General features: G+C 47.6%; 1 protein-coding gene across 6 annotated transcripts in view; it reads right to left on the bottom strand.

Moving 5' to 3' along the window:
* PLPP3 (phospholipid phosphatase 3) overlaps nucleotides 1-21268 on the bottom strand; it is a 98919-nt gene that overhangs the window by 18530 nt on the left and 59121 nt on the right. For 4 of the 6 annotated variants that reach the window (XR_015555728.1, XM_087445860.1, XM_087445861.1 and 1 more), the window contains 3 exons: nucleotides 20252-20532; nucleotides 19761-19818; nucleotides 8877-9053 (listed from right to left, as the gene is read on the bottom strand). Coding sequence is in view for 3 of the 6 variants with exons in the window: in XM_087445860.1 (XP_087301986.1) it covers nucleotides 8877-9053; nucleotides 19761-19818; nucleotides 20252-20532 (516 nt within the window). In the remaining 3 variants the exon portion in view is untranslated. Of the gene's footprint in view, nucleotides 1-8876; nucleotides 9054-13798; nucleotides 13851-19760; nucleotides 19819-20251; nucleotides 20533-21268 lie in introns of all 6 variants that reach the window. The other 2 variants (XR_015555730.1, XR_015555729.1) reach the window with 1 other exon arrangement.

Raw genomic sequence — 21268 nt, 5'->3', positions numbered from 1 at the left:
TCCACGTTGCCTCCACAAGAGGCAACAAAGTGGCTCCATGCCGGAGGAATCCCACCCACTGTGACGAGGAGGTAAGGCATGTACAGGGAGTCTCCTTACACATGACGACTATCATCGTGTCACCGTCTCCCACCCCCGCCCAGCACACATAGCACTGGTACCCAGCTTCGCACTTTGGAGTAGGACAGACTTGTCTTCAAATCCAAGTTTAACCATTTTCAGAAAAATACCTAAATGGTGATACATTACCTACCTGAGAGGGTTACTCTAAGGATTACAGGATGTAATGAAGGCACAAGCGTGGCACAGCTAATAAACGGGGGCCATTATCACTGGGTCATGTGTTCAGTGCCTACCTACACAACGTCACTCCTCTGCCCCTGCCCCTTGTGTGGAAAGGGAAGAAAGAAGAGAAGGAACAAGAAAAAAGGAAAAGGAGAGAGGGAAAAACAGAAATGATTGAGAATACGAACGAACACGTGAAAGCCTGTACAGCTTCGAGCCGGACATGGAGACCAGGCATGGATGGAGTTTTCCACAGGGGAGTTAAGATCTGCTCTCAGAGTCCTACAATTTCTGGGGCTATGAGTCAGCACAATCAAAAAGGAAGATGCTTCTGATGTCTTCTTGCCAGCATTGACCAGCTCCGGAGATGTCAGCCCCCAGAGCAAACAAGCCCAGCCCTGCCCGGGTGCTGCCCGGCTGGAACTCACCAAGAACCAAGCTGGTCAGAAACAAGAAGTCCAGTCAGTGGCCAGGTCTCCACTCCCACTGCTGCGAATGGCCAAGTCAGCAAATTCTGAGGGTCGTTTTGTTAAGGGCAGATTATGACAACAAAATTGTCCTTTTAATGTTTCTGGAGTCCCTGAGTAGTTCAACTCCTAAGAATGTGTAAGTGAACTCCTTGAAGATAGGAATCACATCCTTATACATCAGGATTTTGTGAGTCCCCATTGAACTCAGATGCCAACAGAGCAGATAGGTATAAACGCAGAAGAATTTTAGAATCCTAGAACCAAAAGAAAACTGAGAGTTGTCTATTCCAGTATTTCTCAAAGTGTAGTGCTCAGATCATCTATTTCAGAATCAGCTGGGCACCTCTTGAAAAAGCAGCTTCCTGGGCCCACTTCAGACCTAGTGAAGTGTGGCCTGAAATCTGCATTTTAACAAACCCACTGGCGTTTGTTATGCAGACAAAAGTTAGGAGAACCATGAGTGGGCAGACTATGGAAATGAACAGATGGGCTCAAATCCTAGCTCAGCCATTTAATGGCTATGGATCTTAGCTTGAAGTCATTTTGAGAGCAGTTCCTTCATTTGCACACTGGGCATCATGATACCTTCCTTGACCTCCCTTACCTTCCCTCAGTGGTACCCATTCTGAACTTTTAATGACTTTAGCACTAGGCCACAGGCTTTAGTGCATAATGCTTCAAATGCTGTGTCATGTTTCCCCTTCAGACTGTGAACTCCTTACTCAAGGGAATGAACTGTGCTCTGAGCCCAGCCCTCAACCAATCTAGACCACCCCCCTGTGAGGACAGAGACCACGGTACATACACCCCGAGCCCTGGGCCTTGGGATTTCCTTTTGACTTCCTGCTGTATCACACTGAACAATCTCATAGATGAAGGAGTAATTCTCTTTGGAGGAGACGCCTTGGGACCCGGCTCACCCTCATGCCATAAGTATAGAAAGTGTCTAAAGAAAAGGCATCTTTGAGAGCTCTGTCTTTTGACTAAATGGGAATTACATGATTACAATCACTACTTTTTGACCTCAATAAAGGGTTTGCAGTGGCTTTTGGCGCTGGGAATTTGCCAGCGTCTGTATTGAGTGATTTCCCAGTGAATCTGAGAGGGAACATGATGATGGGGCGGATAAAGAGTGTAGCACTAAGAGTCAGGTAGCAGGATCTAGTCCCAAAATTGCTATTGCTGTGTGACGCAGGCTAAGTCACACCCTTGTCTAGGCTTGAATTTATACAAAATGAAGAGGTTTATAATTTCAGATGATGGACCTGCCCTGTATTTGTGTGCAAAGGTTACTGCAAAACATACCTTCCCACAGTTACTGTAAGGCTTAAACGGAAGAATTTATGTGAAAATACTTTGTACCTATAAAGGGACATTCAAATCCTACCTTAGTGACTGTCGTTCATGATCATCACTGCTCCTGAGGGACGTGAAGGAAGTCAGTCCCTCAATAAGAAGGAGGAGCGTTCCGAGCAGCAGAGGAGAGAAGGTTACTGGCAATTCTGAAGGAGAACAGGCATCTGTGCCCTGCCAAGGAGCCTTATAGGAAGGCACCTCCAGGTTATCACCAAGGAGGCTTTCTGGTTAGGAGGACGCAGAGGGCTGACAGCTCTGTCACAGGTGCTGGATCCAGCAGGAGCTGGAGTTCAGGAACATGGTACCCAAGGATGAGAGAGGCTGGACAATGGCAGGGGCCCCTACTCCCAGAAATCCCACATTTTGAAGCCAAAAAGGAGAAGAGGGCTACTATTTATTGAGCTCACCTCCCCCCATTATCCCACAAGTTCCCTCATTCTGAATCGCTAGGGTCAGGAGACCTACCATGTTCTCATCCATCTCCATGTCTTTGTGTTATTCCTTCTGCATGAAATGCCCTTCCTTATCTCTTGTATCTCATGGAAAACATCTACTCATCTTTCAAGAATCACCTCCAGGAATTCTTTCTTGCCTTCCAACACCCTCAGGAAGAATGTACTATCCCCTCTTGCACCTGCACAGTCTCCAGGAGTGGACCCCATCCCAGCAGCTGCCCTCTTCTATCACACTTATTTGTTTCCATGTCTGTCCCCACTACACGTATCTTTCAAACTGCATGTCACAAGTCATTAGTAAGTTATAAAATCAATTTACTGGGTGGTGACCACCAGCATTTTTAAAAGTTAAATAAAAAATATTAGAATGTATCACACAGTAAGGTTAAGTCTTATTTTGTGAAATATTTCAGTTACGTATGGGTGCCTCTATTGGGTTACAGTGTAAAATGTATTTCTTATTATGGATCGTAGTCAAGTCTTGGAAAGCTACTGCACTCTAGCCTCTTTAAGGATCAACGCTTTTTAGCTCCGAATCTTTAAAACAAAGCACAGTACTAAACATATAATACACAGTCAATGTGTTGCGTGTACCAAGCACGATGCATCTTTGAATCCTCAATCTGAGCGTCTGCCCATCATCCACCCCATCTATCTCAGCAGGGGAAGGAGAAAGGAGATTTTAGAAGGACTTTGGAAACTGTGGAGTCCTGCAAAGATACTGTCATCATCTATTGGGGCCAAAGTTTATTTCCACCCTTGCTTCCTTCTCTTCTCCACACCCACGTTCCTGGCGCCTTTGCCCACTTGAGAGCGGAGGCTGGGGCAGCAAGGTTCCTGCTCCACCACTGTGTCCTTGAGTGTGTCACACTCTCTCTCTGCACCCCACTTTCTCTTGAGGAAGTCGTCTTCACTGAACTCTCCTTCACATTCATATTCTTGCTTGTGTCTTTTCCCAAGGTCGCCTCACTGGGGCAGACAAAGAATATCCTCACCCTTCCCTACATCCTGGAGGAAGACAGCAGCACACAAAAGAGCGACTGCTAGCTGAGCCACACCCCCGGGAAGAGGAAAACCAGGAAAGACTCTGTTGTGTGTTTATGAAATTCACGAGCAGCTGCTTCCTCTGCTGAACCCACAGTAATGGCGGCCTGGCCCTGCCCTGACCCCTCCCAGGGCCCCACAATTTGCCATCTGCTAGAGGGTCAGGGAGGAGGTGGCCAGATAGGCAAGTTGTCACTAGACAGGAAATGAACTGATGTCTGTCGCTTCATCTGAGTCCCTGGCTTACTCCAGGGGGTGGGTGTGGCGAGCCCAGCTGTAGAGTTCACATCTTGGTGGGGTGACTGCATGTGTGTGTGCCCGCGTGCAAGTGCAACAGGGCGACCCTAAGGGTCAGTATGTGCCTGTGTTTGCACTGGCCTGTGTGTGTGTCTGTGGTTCTGAGTGCTGGAGAGAGAGAGGACAGACATCGTGTGCCTGTGTACAACTGGGTTTGTCCCTATGCCTCTGGGTCTCTCTGGGCACTGGCTCTCTACCTTTGTCCTGTGTGCCTCTGTCCACCTGTGTGAAGGTGTACATCAGTGTGCAGGTCTGTCAGAGCCTACATGCCCGGGTCCCCATGTTCAGTCCACGATGCATGTAGGTTTTCTGTTGTGTTGGGTGCCATTGTCTTCCCTCTCTGGAAAGGGCTCAACAGTGAGCAGTCGGGGAAAAAACCGAACCCGCTCCTGTTTGGCACGTGATTTTCGTCTAGACTCGTCTGCTGGCTGTGACAGGACTTACTCTCCACAGACCAGGGTAAAAGTGCTGGGCTGTCGTGGCCTGATGCCCACAGCTCTGTAGGGACTGAGCCAATATTCCAGGGGGATGCACTGACCCACTGGGGGCTTAAATATGTGTCATGACCCCCAAATAAAGGCCACCTTCAGGGGTGCTGCAGGGAGACAGTTCCATCTGTCTGGTCCAGCTCAGTTCCTACAAGGTCAGCCTTGCCGCAACATCTCTGTGGGAGAAGGTCATGGGCCCTCCAAGACCCATTCACAGACGAGGAAGCGAGGCTCAGAGGGGAAGTGTCTTGCCCAAGGTCACAAGCTAATTCATTACTCATTCGCTAATGCTTATTAAGCACCTATTGTGTGTCAGCCACTATACTAGGCACTGAGGAAGAACAACCAGAAGGTCAACCCACGATTCTGCTATTAAGGCACCCACAGTCTAGCTGGGGAGATAGACGTATGAGCAGGCAATTTTGACAGAACCAGGCCGAATGCCACAGAAGGAAGAGCATGCAAAGGGCCATGGCACACTAGGAGAAAGTTAGACCATTCTGTCTTCAGGGAAGACAGAAGGGAAGGTGGGGTAGACCAAACAACGGCCCCCCAAAGATGTCCACGTCCCAACCCCCAGAACCTGCGAATGGCAAAATGGACTTTGTGCGCACGATTAAGTTAAAGATCTGGAGATGGGGAGATGATCCCGGATTATCTAGGTGGGCCCAATGTAATCACAAGAATCCTCATAAGAGGAAGCAGAAGGGTCAGAGTCACAGACAGACATGTGAAGCAGAGGCCAGCTAGAGTGAAAGAAAGAAGAGAGATCTGAAGATGCTCTGCTGCTGGTTTTGAAGACAGCCTCTGGAAGCTGGAAAAGTCAAGGAAACGGATTCTCCCTAGAGCCTCTGGAAGGAACGTAGCTCTGTCAACACCTTGATTTTAGCCCAGTGAGACCCATTTTGGAATTCCAAACTCAAGAACCATAAGAAAATAAGTGTGTGTTGTTTTAAGTCACTAAGTTTGTGGTAATCTGTTACAGCAGCAACACGGGAAACTAACACAGAAGATTTCATCACAGATGGGGTGACACTGGAACTGCACTCCATCGAAGGGGGACAGCGTCTAAGACAAGAGCTCAGGGTGTCAGAAAACACTGAGAAGTTTGTGTGCCAGGAGGTGAGGGCGTGTGGAGAGGAGCAGCTGAGGCCCCTAAAAGAAGCCTGGGTCTCGCAGCGCTGGCTCTGTGTCAGACCAACCAGGCTCAACTCTAGCTTCTCTACCTTCTCTCCATGTGAGTTAATCCTTCTCAGTCCCTGTTCTCTCATCTCTTCAGTGAGGACAGTAATGGATATGAGATTCAACATAGGATTTTCGGGGGACTGAAGATGATCTGTGTAAGGTACTTAACACAGTGGCTGGCACACTGAGCTCTCCATAGACGGTAGCAAGTATTATTTCCCTGTTAAGTTAATGGGGAGTCCATAGACGCTTGGCTGAGGAGGCGATCAGGATTCTGGGTATCTTGGCACCCCCTGCAATGGTCTTAAACCATACAGTGCTGCCTCTTTTTGGTCCTCCTAACCTCAGGTTCCTCCTAACCTCTGCCTCTGTGTTTCAAGAACAAATCACTACAGCTACATTCACGGGTGAGAAGAGACTCTCCTGGGATTCACTGGGACAGAAGCCCTGATTCTCGGGGGAAAGTTCTGCTATGAGACACAAGCAGAGCAGAGAGCAGAGGCTCCTGCTGAGGCTGCGAGGGCTCCACCGCGCAGCTCCAGGAAAGCACCTGATAAAGCTGCAAACCTGTGAGGCAGATGCCGTCATCCCCCCCACAGTTCCCCAACCCCCGGGGCACGTGGTGTTCTCAGATGGCCATCTTCTGTCTTCCTCACACTCCAAACCTGGATGACAGATCTTAAGATGGGGAATGGCCCATCTTCTCCCCCAGCTGAGCATTCGCAAGCTCTCGTGCTGACGAGCTACAGCTTCTCCTGGCCTCCCAGAAGGCTTAAATGCAGTAGATCATCAGTGCTGTGACTCTCCAAGCCAGGCAGGACCATGAGCTCCTACCGAGTACCAGGCTGGGTGTGAGGCATTTGGAGAAAAATGATAAACAGGATCGGGTCCCTTCCCTTATGTGTTCACAGCTAAGTGGGCAAAAGATGGGAGAAGATATTCATCCCCTCTTCCCAGACCACTTTTACACTGTAGGACAGGCTTTCAAACTCAAAGCAATGACCAGATCAGCCCAAAGGCTTGGGGAGGGGCCGGTGACACCCTTAAATTATGCTCCTTAGGCAGCTGTCTGTGCTGCTTATGCCTCAGGTTAACTCTGGCTGGCCTGCAGCCCCTGACCCTCCATCCTTCTCCCTTGCGAAGTGCAGAGGGCAAAGCTTTGGAGTCAGTGAGCCTCCTAGGAGCAGCTGCCAACTAGCTCTGACCTTGGATGACTTGAGTCATCTCTGAGCCTCAGTTACCTCACCTGTAAAATGGCTTCATGTGCCTAAAAGGAGCCAATGGGCAAAGGTTCTAGACCAGTGCCAGCACAAAGCAGGCGCTTTACGACGCCAGGACCAGATTCCTATCCTGTGCTACGGTTGGCCAGAGCCAAACAAGATACAAGTCAGACCCCTCATCTCCCTCCTTGAAAATACACCCTGGTCCTACCGGACACGTTGTCTGATTGCGCACAGCCAGAGCTTTAGGATATACAAGAGCAAGGCTATGAAGGATCTCCCCATTTTTGACTTTTTTTTAACCGGGGGTGCAGGAGACTCTAATTAGAGCAGTGGTGCTGAGAAGAAACACAACAGCAGGCCCCGGGGGCCGGCCTCCTGCTGAGAGCAAAGCTCAGAAGGACATGGTCAGCAAAGGGCTACCCTTTAGTGCAAACACCCATCCCCCGCTGTCACTGCACATAAAGGACCAGGCATCAGGGAACAAGCTGGTCAGAGACAGCTGCTCTCATTAACGACTCGTTCCCCCAATTTCTCTCCCTTCTGGCCCTGACTAAAAAAAAAAAAAAAAAAAGAAAGAAAAAAAATTAATGAATAAAGCTATCAAAACCACAGTCCCTTGGGCTAGGATTCCCATGCCGAGGCTGGCAAGCAGCCCAGATGCTCCTTTTTTCGTGGTGCCCACTCTGGTCACGCCAATTCCCAGTCCCTCTTCTTGCCCACTGCGCACTGAGTCAGGCTCTCACTGCTCCTGAAGCACCCTGTTCCTGTCTCCCCACATACTGTAACTCCTGTGCATGGCCTGGGAACAACTAGACTGGGAAAGCAAGGCTGTGCCTTATTCACACTTCTGCCTTCAAGAGAATGTTCCTTACGGTGTTTTGAAGAAAGGGAAGATCAGCTCCTTGATCCTAGCTTTTTGTTGATGAAGCATGCATTTACTCACTCTGAGCTAGGACCCCTGAGAGGCTGCGGTGAGACGGGAACAACAAGTACGTTACATACGGTCCCTGCCCCCAGGAACCTACAGTCTAAAGAGAGACACACATGAACATTGAGATTGTTATCAGAGAGAAGTGGGAGAGGCTACTGTGGGAGACACGGGCTGCAGCAGGCTTAGAAATGCGGGAAGGACCAAGGGCTGGTCCAGATCTCTCTATCGTTCATGATTCTTACTGTGAATGAACAGGATTATGCGAACAACAATACAATCTACACGTGTGGTGCTTCAACACCCAACCACCGCTGTGTTCTGGGAGTACTGCTGGACCGCGGTGAGCCCCCCTGAGTAGGGCCCAGGCAGGCACAACGTCAGAGGAGGGGCTCAGTTATGTGTGCTGAATAAGCCCCTCAAAACTTTCAGCAGGCAGGAAAAGCAGAGATTCCTGAGGAGACAGAGGCTCAGAAAGGTGGAATGCCTTATCCCACCCTCACTGTGGCTCAGGGATGAAATATGTGAAAAGGACACCCCATTCATTTGGGGCAAATCAGAATGTGGCTCATCCCAAGGCCATTCTCTAGGGAGCTCTGTGATTTATGTCCAAGGCCCTCAGGCTGGGGGAGGGCTTAGCTTTCACCAGATCCCCAAGTCACCCTAAAGGTCACAGTGAGAAAGGTAGAAGTGTTCCTGGAAGCTGAGAAGTTCAAGTGAACAGTAACTGTCCACCAGAGCAGCACATGAGCACTCATGAGTCAGGGACTTCGACTCTGCTAGTAACTTGACATGTGACTGGGGCAAGGTTCCTCCCCTCTTCAACCCTAAACGTCCTCATCGATAAAGTGAGCAAGTTGGACAAGCACTAAGACCTCTTCCAACCGCAACATTCTTCACGAGCCCAAACCTGCCATGTTTATGGAGAAGAGGATTTACAGGCCCTGCTGGATTAAAACTCACAGGCTGGAAAGAAGCAGGAATTATTCTCATTTACTGGAGGGGTCCTGGGGCGGGTGACTCTCCAGACACCAAGCAGAGACGAGGACTGAGAGCTCCCTGGCTTTGGTCACTGAGCTGGAAACATTTAACAAGCGAGCAGATCAGGGCTCTGGCTTGCATACTGAGGACAGGATGCTACTTACTATGCAGCAGGCCACCAGGGCGCCTTGAGCAAATCCTGCCAGGACGTCGCTGGGATGGTGCTTATGGTCAGACACGCGGGACAGTCCTGTGTAGAAGGCCATCATGATCAGGGTGAACTGCAGGAGGGGCCGGAGCAGGCGGGCACCTCGCCAGGTGAAGCGGGCCTGCAGGTACAGCTGGGGGAGGAGACAAAATGAACAGACACTAAGCGACTCGCTGTTCACCTGCATTAGAACACCAGGTCAACACACACTGCATTTCCGCTAGATGGAACCATCTGGACCTTGAGTGGCATGTTGTAGAAAGAACATCCAACTTGGACACAACCTCAAACCAGTTATTTAAACCTTGAGCCTTGGTTCCTATATTAAAAATAAGAAAAATGGAGTTTTTCTAGGGAGATAAGCTCGAGAGGGCTGAGCAAGATAATACACGAGAATGGCCTGAGCACACTGCCTGGCACAAAGCAGACACTTCCTAAATGCTAGCTCCCTTTTATCTTCCTCTCAGCTGACACGAATTAAAGAACAGTAACCAGGGTTAGTAAAAGTTTCTTTTTTACAGCTGATGTGTTTTCCTGGAGATTACAGCTATGCCGTCCCTACACTACCTGCCTCTCAGGATTGCCAAGGAAACAGAATACAGGATGATAAGGGAGGTAACCACGACAGTCATAAGGGGCCGCGCCTGTGGCAAAGAAAGCAGGTCGGTCAGAGGACGAGTCTCTAAGTCACTACTTAGAACTATGGATTTTAACTAGAAAATAAGGAAACACGTAAACCAAACAGACGATGCCAGAAAGCTTTCAAATGAGGTTGACAGACACGACTGGGTGGGGCAGAAGAGTAACCTGAAGAAAAATGGAAGAAAAAAAACCACCTCTGGCTGAAGCAAAGAAGTTGAAATGACGTCAACTGGGCATTGTCCCTCGGAGTTATCTTGCTGCAGTTTCCGTTCTAACCTCTGGGCACAACCTACTTCCCAGGTTCCTGTGGGAACCTGGGAAATGAGGGGGAAGAGGCGACAGGACCAGGGGAACTTCCGACTACAAATCAAAGCGAAGCACTCGGAGAGGCCAGGAGAGAGAGGAAGAGAGCGAGGGGAGAGGCCGGCGGCTAAAGATAGACCTGGGACAGTGGCAAAGGCCCGACTGCCCTTCCTGAGACAAATGGACACCTTCCTTTTGGTGGTCAGCAGAGAGCAAGCCAGTGGCTGGTCCTGAGGAGACAGAAGAGTGCAAGATTCCGGAGTCACTCCCGCTCGTGTGGGAAGTGACTAGCACTAAATCCTCAAGTACTGGGAAAACTATTTCAAAAACCCAGGCTTGGAAAACAGCAGGCAATGTTATAATCATTATGAATTATAGGAATGTATTATTGGGAAATCTAAGAATAACAAATGAAAAAAAAATAAAGAGATGCATTGATGTTGTTGGCTGCTAAACAAATGATAGAAATCAATGGTTTTTCATATACAAAAAGTAACCAGTTAAAAATCTAAAAGAGGTAAAATCATCGTAATAGCAAAGATGACTAAATAAATAGTAATTAACTTATGAAGAACTGCATGGACCTTTATGAAGTAAGGGACATAACGGGCAACTGGAATAGAGAGAGAGCTAGATTTTTTACTTATAAGAATACCCAACTTATAAACTCATAAATTGATATATAAATTCAATCAGATTCCCATGGATATCCTAAAAAGATGTGGAGAAAAAACTTGAAAAAATTATTCTAAGGATAACCTAAAAGGCCAATCCTGTGGAATCAGGGAGGAAAAAGTAATAAAATAATAAACAAACAAACAAACAAATAAGCCAGGCACTATGACAGGTGCTAAGGACACAGAAATGAGAAGTTGTAATTCCTGCCCTCTGGAGCATACAGTTCGGGGGATACATGAAAACAAGTAAGTGTACTTATGGGTATTACAGGAACTATGAAAGAAGTTGGAGGGCCAGGGTCAAGGGGAAGGGATACTCAACTCGAATCCCAAAGATGAATAGGTGTTTGCTGGACATAAGGAGATAGTAGTGAGGGGTGTGTGTTCCAGGCAGAGTGATGGCTTAGAAGCCGGCAGAGTTCCAGAGAACTTCACGTGGTCCAGAACAGCTGAAGGGGAGTATCTGTGCAGGGGGGAGGGGGTGATGAGAAACAGGGCTACAGAGGCATGAGGGGGCAGTTCATGAAGGGCACTGGATATCAAACCAAGGAACTTGGCCTTTATTTAGCAGGCCAGTCTTTCCCAAACTGTTCTCCATGGAATACTAAGGGTCTTTAAAAAAAAAATTGGTAAATGGTCTACGCAAAATCCTTATTTTCATCATTTACAATACTTAGCATTATTGGGTTTTTTTTTTGGTGAGGGAGATTAGCCCTGAGCTAATAACATCTGTTGCCAATCCTCCTTTTTGCTTGAGGAAGACTGTCACTGAGCTAACATCTGTGCCAGTCTTCCTCTATTTTGTATGTGGGATGCCACCACAGCATGGCTTGATGAGTGGTGTATAGGTCCACGCCTGGGATCCGAACCCACGAACCCCGGGCTGCCGAAGCAGAGTGTGCGAACTTAATCACTACCCCACCGGGATGGCCCCTACTCACCATTATTCTTACAGAACATCTACCTACTGAGTCCCAACTGGGAAATGTTACTGTAGGTAATGATGAAAAATTAAATGATTTTAAGCAAGGCACTCAGTACCATAAAAAATAATCTGCAGGTCAAAGGCTACTCCCTCATTTCTGCTGAAATGACCCAACAGTGGATTCTGCGATTATGAATCAAAAGACTCTTCCTTTTGGGGATGGGGATGGAGATGATGCTGGTGTAGCTCCAACTCAACTCAAGTCTTTAGGACAACAGCAAGTTCAGGGAACAAGGAATAGTCCATTTGTACTCTGCCCACTATGGTCTGGCCTCTCCAGCCCATCTGCAAGTCTGGATGGGGCAGGGTGGGTAACAGAGAACAGAGGCTTTCATGAGAAAAACCTCAGTGAGCCTCGGTTTTCTCACATATAAAATCACTGTGACAACCACTATCGTACAGGCTGTAGTACAGATCGGTGAAAACGTAGATCTGGTGCCTGGCACTGTGCACCGCTCAGTCAACAGATGACTGTATCCTCTAACCATTTTTTTAAATTTCGACCTCGTAGCCCTGAGATTTTCTAATCTCCCTCAACTGGAAAATCTGTACGTCTTTGGAAAATGCTTACTCAAAATCCTCCAACTCTTCCCCTGCCCCCTCCACGCAGACTTTAGGTCAGACGCCTTGGAAATCAGGGTGGGGCAGGGGAAGGGTGGGTTTCCCAACCGGACAAGGTACACATCTCCCCCTCCACTGACTCAGATACTTAAGGCTGGAGCTTAAGAAAAGAAAGATATAAATACATGAGAGGAACTTGAGGAGAGAGGAAGAGACCCGTCATCATAATAGCTTCAGGAAGACAGTGCCTGTGAATGAGAAAGCAGTAGGGGCCATGGGAAAGGAATCCCTTTGGGAAGCAGTCGGACAGGGAATTACAGTCGGCAGATGGAAGCTTGCTCCCCCATCTCCATCGGTGACTAACACATTTACGGAGAGACATCTCAAGATCCCGGGGTTGATCTTGGTGTCTGCGGCTGGGGCTTCAGCAGACAGCACAGCAGAAAAGTGAATTTTGGGGTGAGATAGCAATGATTCCAGTTCTGGCTCTACCACTTACAAAATGTGTGGTCACTTCACCTCTCTAAGCCTCAGTCTCCTCATCTGTGAAACAGGTAGAACAGTATCTCCCTCTCAGGGTTGCCAGGACCAAATGAGGCAACACAGGACCCTGCCTGGCCTCGGACGGGCACTCAAGGCACTCTACGTCACCTTTTGCCTCGGTAAATGAGAGTTACTCAATGACTGTGGTTGATTTCACCAAAACAAGTAAATTACTAAAGAAAGAGATTGCACAATGACCTTCCACCCAGTGGCAACTTCTGATTTGTGAAGTAAGCGGGCGGCAACAGGCTTTGAGGTTGATCAAAGGATCTGATAACTCCCTCCAACCCACACCAATTTAACTGCTGAATGGATTGGATTTTGCTGGTTCATAGCCCAGTTTGCATGAGCCACTACAGGCCAGAGGCTTGGGCCTCACCAGGATCAGTGAGTACTTTCTGGAGCGCCCTGGTCCCTTGGAAACCTGAGTCTGGGGACACCACGTGGGTCAGGAGGCTACACAAGGGCAGGCACCCCTTATGCAGGAGAGGAGGTCAAACCTCCTGACCACAACGATGCTGTGTCCCTGTCCTGGACCAAACACAAAGAGACTTACCCAGAATCATAATTCCTGCAGGGGCTTCGGTAAAGTCCTAGGCACCCTGCAAACGGTGGTTGGGAAAGGGGTGAGCAGAGCTGGACAAAATCAGAAAGTCTGAATCACCCTGACCTCTCATGACAGTCAGCAGCCCTGAGGTCCTGTCTTATCTATCTTCACTTCCTCCCACTGGGCTGGGAGAATCTACTTCCTAAGCATCAGTGTGACGCTGCAGAAAGTGATTTGCAATCAGAGCAACTGGATTTGAAATCTTTTCTCTGCAACATACCAGCTGTATGACTCTGGTCAAGTCACTCTACTCCTCTAAATTCCTGCTTTCTTATATATAACATTAGGAGATTTGTCCATTCAAAAAAACCCAAAAAACATGTTGTGAGCATCTCTTCTTTTCAAAACTCTGTGAAAGATACAGACATGAATAAGTTCCTTCGCGAAAAAAGAATCAAGTCCCTTTCTTGTACTCAGATTTTTCTTCCAACTGCTAAAATAAAACTGCTAATTGTAGATATGATGAAGATTACAATAGAAAGGTATATATATGTCTGCCACTCCACCCCTACCCCACCCCACAATGATGGCCATGAAAGTCCCTGGCACGCAGAACTCACTCGTAAATGGAGTTCTCTTCTCCTTCCTGGTCCTAGCTTCAAAACTGGAGTCCTGTGGAATTCCAACAAAACCTCCTTAGAAAAGTCTGGCTGAACTCAAGCTGGCTCCTCTTGTCTGAACCAGCAGAGTCAGATGTGGGCTGAGTCACAGGTCTTGCTAAATCATTTGTGTCCCATTACATGATTTGCATACTGGTGAAACAGGTCTGTACTGTCCTCTCACTTCATTTCCATTGCCCTTGGGACTGCTCTGTTAAGAGTGAAAAGGAGGCTTTTGTCCTTCCTTATGTCCCTGCCCGCTCTCTTCCTGGAAGTCTGTCCAGATCACCAACATCCACAGGGAGAGACTTTCTCCCTTCTCTCATCTCCTCTGTGGCTCGTGCCTGGCTCTGGTTCACGTGCCTGGTGACTTGGCTACATGGTGCAGAACTGGAATTTCTCTCTGGGAAGTTAGTTAACTACTTTCAGGACAAAAGAGGAATTTTTAGTTGACTTTTCTCCTCCTTTAGAAAGGAATTAGATCTTGTTTTCTGTCACTATCAGGGGGAGAAAACGAAACTACCAGTTTTCTGAGCCTGTTCTAGACACTTTGCCAGGTGCTTTCCATTCCATTACCTGCAGCTGTCACAATCATCCTGTTAGGTGCACATCATTGTGCCCATTTTACAGATGAAGAGATCAAGGCTGAAAGAGGCCTTGCTCAAGGTCACAAAGAGCCATGATTTACACTGAGTAAGATTTGCCTCGGGCCGGCCCCGCGGCTTAGTGGTTAAGTGCGCGCGCTCCGCTACTGGCAGCCCTGGCTCCGCTACTGGCAGCCCTGGTTCGGATCCCAGGCGCGCACCGACACACCGCTTCTCCGGCCATGCTGAGGCCGCGTCCCACATACAGCAACTAGAAGGATGTGCAACTATGACATACAACTATCTACTGGGGCTTTGGGGAAAAAAAAGGAGGAGGATTGGCAATAGATGTTAGCTCAAAGCCGGTCTTCCTCAGCAAAAAAGAGGAGGATTAGCATGGATGTTAGCTCAGGGCTGATCTTCCTCGCACACACACACACACAAAAATGATTTGCCTAAGTCCATGCTCTAACCACAGAACCACCTGGCTTCCTTAGGGATTTAGTACCTTGCACACAAAGTATTGGATTTTTCTGTGTTTGCAGAGAAGAAGCAATTTGAGGAGACCTCACAGCTGTCATGGACTAACGGACAACCTGCGTGGGACATTTGGAACTTCAGGCTCCTCTAACTGACCTGCATACTTGTAACGCCAATGTCTGAAATACAAGGGTATGGCTCTTGTAAGAGTTAGAGTAGAAGGATCTCTGAGCTGATCTCAAGCTAAGGAGAGCTGTGAACTGACTGAATGCACCTCACGCAGAGGTGCTCTGCTCTGTGCTCCGACGCTTCAGTTCACTTGAGGCAGAGAACATATGCAACTGTTTGCAACTGTTAACTTTTCAAGATTTCCACACAAAATATGAGGTGTTTTGGTGTCTCTGGGTGCTCACAAAGGTACTCAGAAACTGCTGGCTGAATGGATGGATGACGTAGAGAGGAAGAGGAAAAACATCTGGTACAGTGGTTTATTCCCGTCGGAAACAACAATCTTGCTCCTGCAAGAGGTTTCACCAGACACTCCCAGGATCTGTGGGCATGTCTCGTGGGCACACCAGACCCCACTGCTCCAGGATTCTAAACATGTTGAATAAAACCTCAATGACTAACAACCACAGACTGCAGAACGTGGTGGTCAGAGTACAGCCACTTTACCGTTTCCTTGGTTCCCAACTAACCCTCTGACACATAAACAGTTCTCATGGGCACCACAGTCAAGAGTCAATAGGTAAACAGTTCAGCCAAGAGGCAGCAAAGTCCTTCCCTACACCACACAAGCCCTTCATGATCTATCAAGTCAGTGATGAGGAGATGAACAAAATTCTGACGGGCATGGAAAGGAGCGTGGCCTGGGAGTGCCACAAGACCTAGGATTCATTCATTCATTCATTCATTCAGTCAGTCATGTGACCTACACATCCCGTGCCTCTCCTGCACAAAAAGAAGGCTGCAAAGGGAGTTAGGGAGTATTAGAGGAGGCGGCGGTCATGCCCAGGGAAGGCTTCTCTGACAAAGTGACCTGAAAAAGGCGGGTAGCAAGGGGCAGATTCCTGGGAGGGCAGCACGGCAGTGAGGGAAAGGCCTTGACACTTGACTGGAGCTGCAAACAGAGAAGCTGGGCTGAGGAGCCCAACGGTCTTCTCAACTTTCAATGCGCCTGACTAACCCTGCTGGGAGCCTCCCCTGGCTCCTGCCACCCTCCACTCCAGGGTAGCTTGGGTGCCACAATTCTGAGCTTCCACAATGACCTACACATCCCTATGCCTCTCCTGCACAATGTACCAGACTGTTCTCATTGGCTACTTGCTCCTCTGGACTGAACATCCCAAGGGCTGTGACCAATTCCTTACTAATGCCTATAGTCCCACCCCTAGCACGGTGCTTGGTGCATAAGAGTCACTCACGACATATTTGCTGAATGCTGAATGCTGAATGAATGTTGAGCTCCTTGAGGGCAGAGCCCAGGCCTGATTCATCTCAGTAGCCCCACAAGGTGGCAGAGTACCCGGCACAACAGAGGAGACACCAGGTACGCTACATGAATTGGCGCCCGCCCTGGTGCTGGATTTTATCCAGACAGCCAAATCATCCTCAATCTCTGGCCATGGAGGTGCAGGGCCAATCCAGATGTGGTCCCTGGGGTTTAGGCCAGGGCTCAGGAGTAGGAAGCAACATTTATGCTTATATATGCTGTGAGATTTTTTCATTAGAATTTGCATTAATCTCTAACAAGACTTAACCGCATCCTTAAGCTTCCATGCCCAGAGGGAGTTTGGTGTTTGGGGCATGGTTTTTCTAAGTTAATCATTTTACAAATCAAAACCTAACATGGAGTACCCTTCAAAGCCATGGAGGCTCCAGATGGCAGCTGGTGCTAGAGCAGGGATGGCGGGTGTAGGGTCCTGGAGTGGGCATGGCTGGTGCTTCCGATCCGCTGCTCTCTTTGAACTCCATGGTAATGTGGGCATCAGCCTGTGCCTGACGGCTTCCCATCTTCCCTGTCAGCACTTAGGGTAGTTCAAACTTCTTTCAAATAGAACCACAGAGATTGAGAGAGAAACAAACACCATCTAATTCCACTCTTTCATTTGACACATGGGGAAAGTGGGGTCTAGAGAAGAAAAGTGGCAATAACTCTGCAAAATAGACAAGACTGTCTCCACTCTACAGATGAGTACACTGAGGCTTGAAAGCTAAGTAACCCACTCCCGGCTCCATAGCTAGTAATTGGCATGGCCAGAATCATCCAGGTCTGTCTGACTCTAAACACCAAAGCTGTCAAACCTACACCCAGCCAGTTCAAATGCGATTCTCCCCAACCCTCCAGGGAAGCTGTGGATCCTGGGCTGCATTAACAAAAACACACCTGCACCGGGGGAAGCCAGAGTCTCGTCTGCCCAAATCTGGCACCTCCTAAAGCCCACCAGGAAAGCACTGGGGATGGGTCTAAGGGCTTCTCTGACTGACTGCAGGATTTCCCACCCACCAGGACAGGCAGCAACGGTGTTCTTCAAACTTGCTTTAGAAAGCTTTGCAAGTCAGACATTCAAAGGGCTGAGATTTCTGTGTAATATCACATAAAAATGAGCCCTGGAAAACGCATGGTCCTCCTTACTTTTTGGCCCTTCACTTCAGAGGTTGTTTTAGGGCCAAGACAACCTGAGAGCTAAACAGAGCCCCGTGTTTCCATGTTGCATATGTGGGTGTCTGCGAGTGTGAACGGTGAAGGCACGTATGTGTGCAAGGTTTCTAAGAGTGTGTGGGTGCGTGTGTGCATGGGTGAGTGTGTAATAATATGCTTTGGAGAGGAAGGATTAAGGAGGCTCTTCTCTTTCTCCCTCTTTCTTCCTTTCCTCTCTCCCTCCTTCTTTTCCTTCCTTCTAGGAATATAAAGGCACTATAATTTTTTCTTCCCTCAGAGAGATGCAAACAAACATTCAATCACAGTCCACTCCTCACTCATCAGCCTCTAGAGAGCTCTTGCTGTAATCAGAGCCGGTGAGCAGCCGATGGGGGGCGGGCAAGGGGGGCATCTCACCTGTTAAAGCAGATCTGAAGGAGGGCAGGTTGCCTCCAGGGGAAATTGCAATTAGGGTCAGGAGCTTCTTTCTTTAAGTGTATCCTGCAGAGGCTTGTTTGTTTTTGTTTTTGTCGTGCAGTAAAATGAAAAGAACACAACGATGCTGGAGTCATAAGGATCCGCCCTCAGATATGGTTTCTGCCTCTGACTGGATGTAGAACTTTTATTACTTAACTTCTCAGATTCAGGTTTGTTTGTTTTAAACTGAAAACAGGGCAATCGCAATGCATCTCAGCGGGTTATGGTGAGAATCGAATGTTATAGTGTGAACTTAACAGAGCCTGGACACAGAGGGCACGGTGTTGGTTTCAAAATTATCTAGTATTTTCCCCTTGGAAGAAAATGAAGGAATATGAAAAAAATGGACACGTACTCACTCCTCTAAGCACCTTTACAAAACACTCAAACTACAGAAGTGCTTCCAGCCCTGGGCAAAATATAAAACTGGAACAGGAAACTAAATATCTCTGCTAAATTATCCTGTCTAGGAGGGAGGCAAAAACAACCACAACAACAACAAAGAAGTGAAGAACGGAGGGAAGTGCTATTCATGAATAAATAAAATCCACATTTAATATTTTTACAGGTTGGGGCCCACCTTTTAGCTCTGCATCCTAGGTAACAGGAAGCCCAGAGGCCTCCAAACTTGGACAGGATTGGGGTAAAAAACAAAACAAAACAAAAAATCCTCTCTGTTTTTTCCAATTCCTAATTATGTTTTTTTTAAATAAGTCAAAATCAAAATGTTCTTTTTCCAAACAGCTCATGCTCCTCTGAGCTACGTCTGACCTCTCAGCGCCTTCTCGCTCTGAGCACCATCAAAGCAGCCGAAAGCAGGAAGTGCCTTGGCACAGGGACCTCATTCAGGGAGAGGAAAGGCAGGGAGACCACAGTTAACTGACAAAGGGAAACAGACCAGCCGCTGTCTGTGTGGCAGCTGGAGGGGAGCTGGGCGCTTCACCTGCACCGTCTCCGCCTCTCCAGGAAGTCAAAGCAGACGTGGCACGGGAAGGCCACCATGGCGATTCAGACCATGGTCCACCTGTTGAAGGACCTCCAACTCACTGTTTCACCTCTCTGGGCCGTGGTCTCTGGATCCAAGCAATGGGGATAAGGATTTGCTACCTCACCGTGTTATTATGAGGTCATGTGTACTCATGGATGCAAAAGTATTTTGTAAACCTCGAAATCACTCTACATTAGTCAGATACTGATGATTTTTCAAGCCCTTCCATCAGTAGAGTATGGAGGAGGACTGGCATGGCGAACATTGCAAGGACTTTGATCAGAAGGCTTGTATTTGAGCAACAGTTCTGGTGTCTATGTACATTTTGGCAGTTCACTTGAATTCTCTGAGCCTTACTTAGTAATCCTTTCCCACAACAGAGATAATATTACTTATAACATAAGGTTCTTGTAAGGATCAACTGAGTTAATGGGTTTTCAGAAAACAGTGCCTATTACCATAACATATTATACAAGTGTCTTTATCACTTTATAATTTCAAAATGGGTACACAATGCTTATCAAGCAGCCATGGTAAATATTATTTTTATTTGAAAAATGGGAAAAGCCTGGAAAGTAAAACAACTTCTACTAACGCAGTGGCAGAGCTCAGAATAGAACTTCATTTTCCTAGCTAACCCCCTTTTCAAGCATTTCACAGAGAAGTCTGTCCCTAACCATTCTGAGGGCTCTATGTACAGAAGGGATTGAAGCTGGGGCTGGACTCCAATGGAATCAGAGGGAAGGTACTTACCACCAAATAGAGCATCGTGTACATGGAGAAGGAGGCGTGGCCAGAGAAGAAAGACTTCCTGCAAGAGTAAGAGAGGGCCATGTGAGGGCCATATTTGCATCCCTGATACGCATTTGTCTGTCTGACTTCCTCCCTAGACTGTGACCTTGAGAGCAGCACCATCTTGTTCGTTTTTGCGTCCTTGGTAGTGCTTTGGACACATTGCCTGGAACCTAGCAGGCACCCAGGAATGCATGAATAAACAGAAGAATGAATGAATGAATGAATGAACGAATGAATGGACTTACCGCAGCTCTGTCATAATGGTTTATTTACCTATCTGTCCCAATCATGTGACTGTGAGTTCCTTGAAAATGGGGGCTCTGCCGTACTCACCCATCTAAACCAGAGCCCAGCACTGAGCCTGGCTCCTAGCAGGTGCTCAGTGAGTGCTCACTGAATTGCCTGCATCAAAAGGGTGCACACTGCGACCGTGGGAGGTGGCATCTCACCTGGCTTCCTGGACCTTGCTGTCGTCACCTCTGCATTTGTAGTTTTGGATGTAGCCCTCAGAGCAGTTGATCTGGCTGAAATCAGGGTTGCAGACGCTCAAGAAGTGAGGACGCAGGCGCCCTATGGAGACTTTGGCAATGTCTGTGAAAGACTGGCTGATGGCACAGCCGAAGAGGAAGCAGCCCACTTGCTTATAGAGGGCTGCCACATAGGGATTCTGAATGGTTGACCGGGACTTCTCCTTCAGGTAATAGATCCGGTAGAATTCCCCTGTGATGATCTGAAATGAAACCAATAGGGGAATTAGGCAGCATCAAGACCCAACATCAAAACTCATATTGTAAAAGATATTTAATGACATAAGAGAATGCTCAGTATGAAACTGCACGTTATAATCTAGAAAATTCCGATTTTTTATTTAAGAAGTATACAGACACAAATTTGCATGGGAGGTAAGATACAAGTGATAACATGGTCATTTTTTTCTTTTTTAAAAAGTCTTACATGGTCATATAGTACCTTTGTACCAATAAAAATATACAATCAAACATATTTATATGTAAATATATATACAATATATAAAATATATATAATATATAAAAACATATTTTTTTTATGTCAAGATGACATTTTTATGTCAGAGGATCTGAGCAATCTCAGGATTCTGGGATTTGGGGTAAAGGATCACCAACAATGGTCCAGCTCCACAAAGGGCCTCACTGTGCCATGGTGGGGGTTTCTGTAGGAAAGGGTGAACGCCACAAGACCAAGTCCTGGGTTTGAATCCAGGCTGTACCACCTACCTGGTGTCCCTCAGCAATAACTGAACCTCCCCAAGCTTGTCTCCCTCTCCATGAAAGGAGGCTACACACCTTTGCAGAGTTGTTGGCTTAAACGTGGTAACCTGGATGGGAATGACCTGGGTATAGAAAGTGATTCTTTCGTTGCACTTTTTAGAAGTATGGTCTGCTGAAAAGAACGCTGGTCTAAAAACCAAGGAAATTTTAATACAATGC

This window comes from Ceratotherium simum, chromosome 22, assembly GCF_057802395.1.
Source record: "Ceratotherium simum simum isolate JZ-2026a chromosome 22, ASM5780239v1, whole genome shotgun sequence".
Taxonomy (NCBI): Eukaryota; Metazoa; Chordata; class Mammalia; order Perissodactyla; family Rhinocerotidae; genus Ceratotherium; species Ceratotherium simum.
The sequence above is the reverse complement of the archived record's forward strand: the minus strand, read 5'-3'. Positions and strand labels throughout refer to the sequence as shown.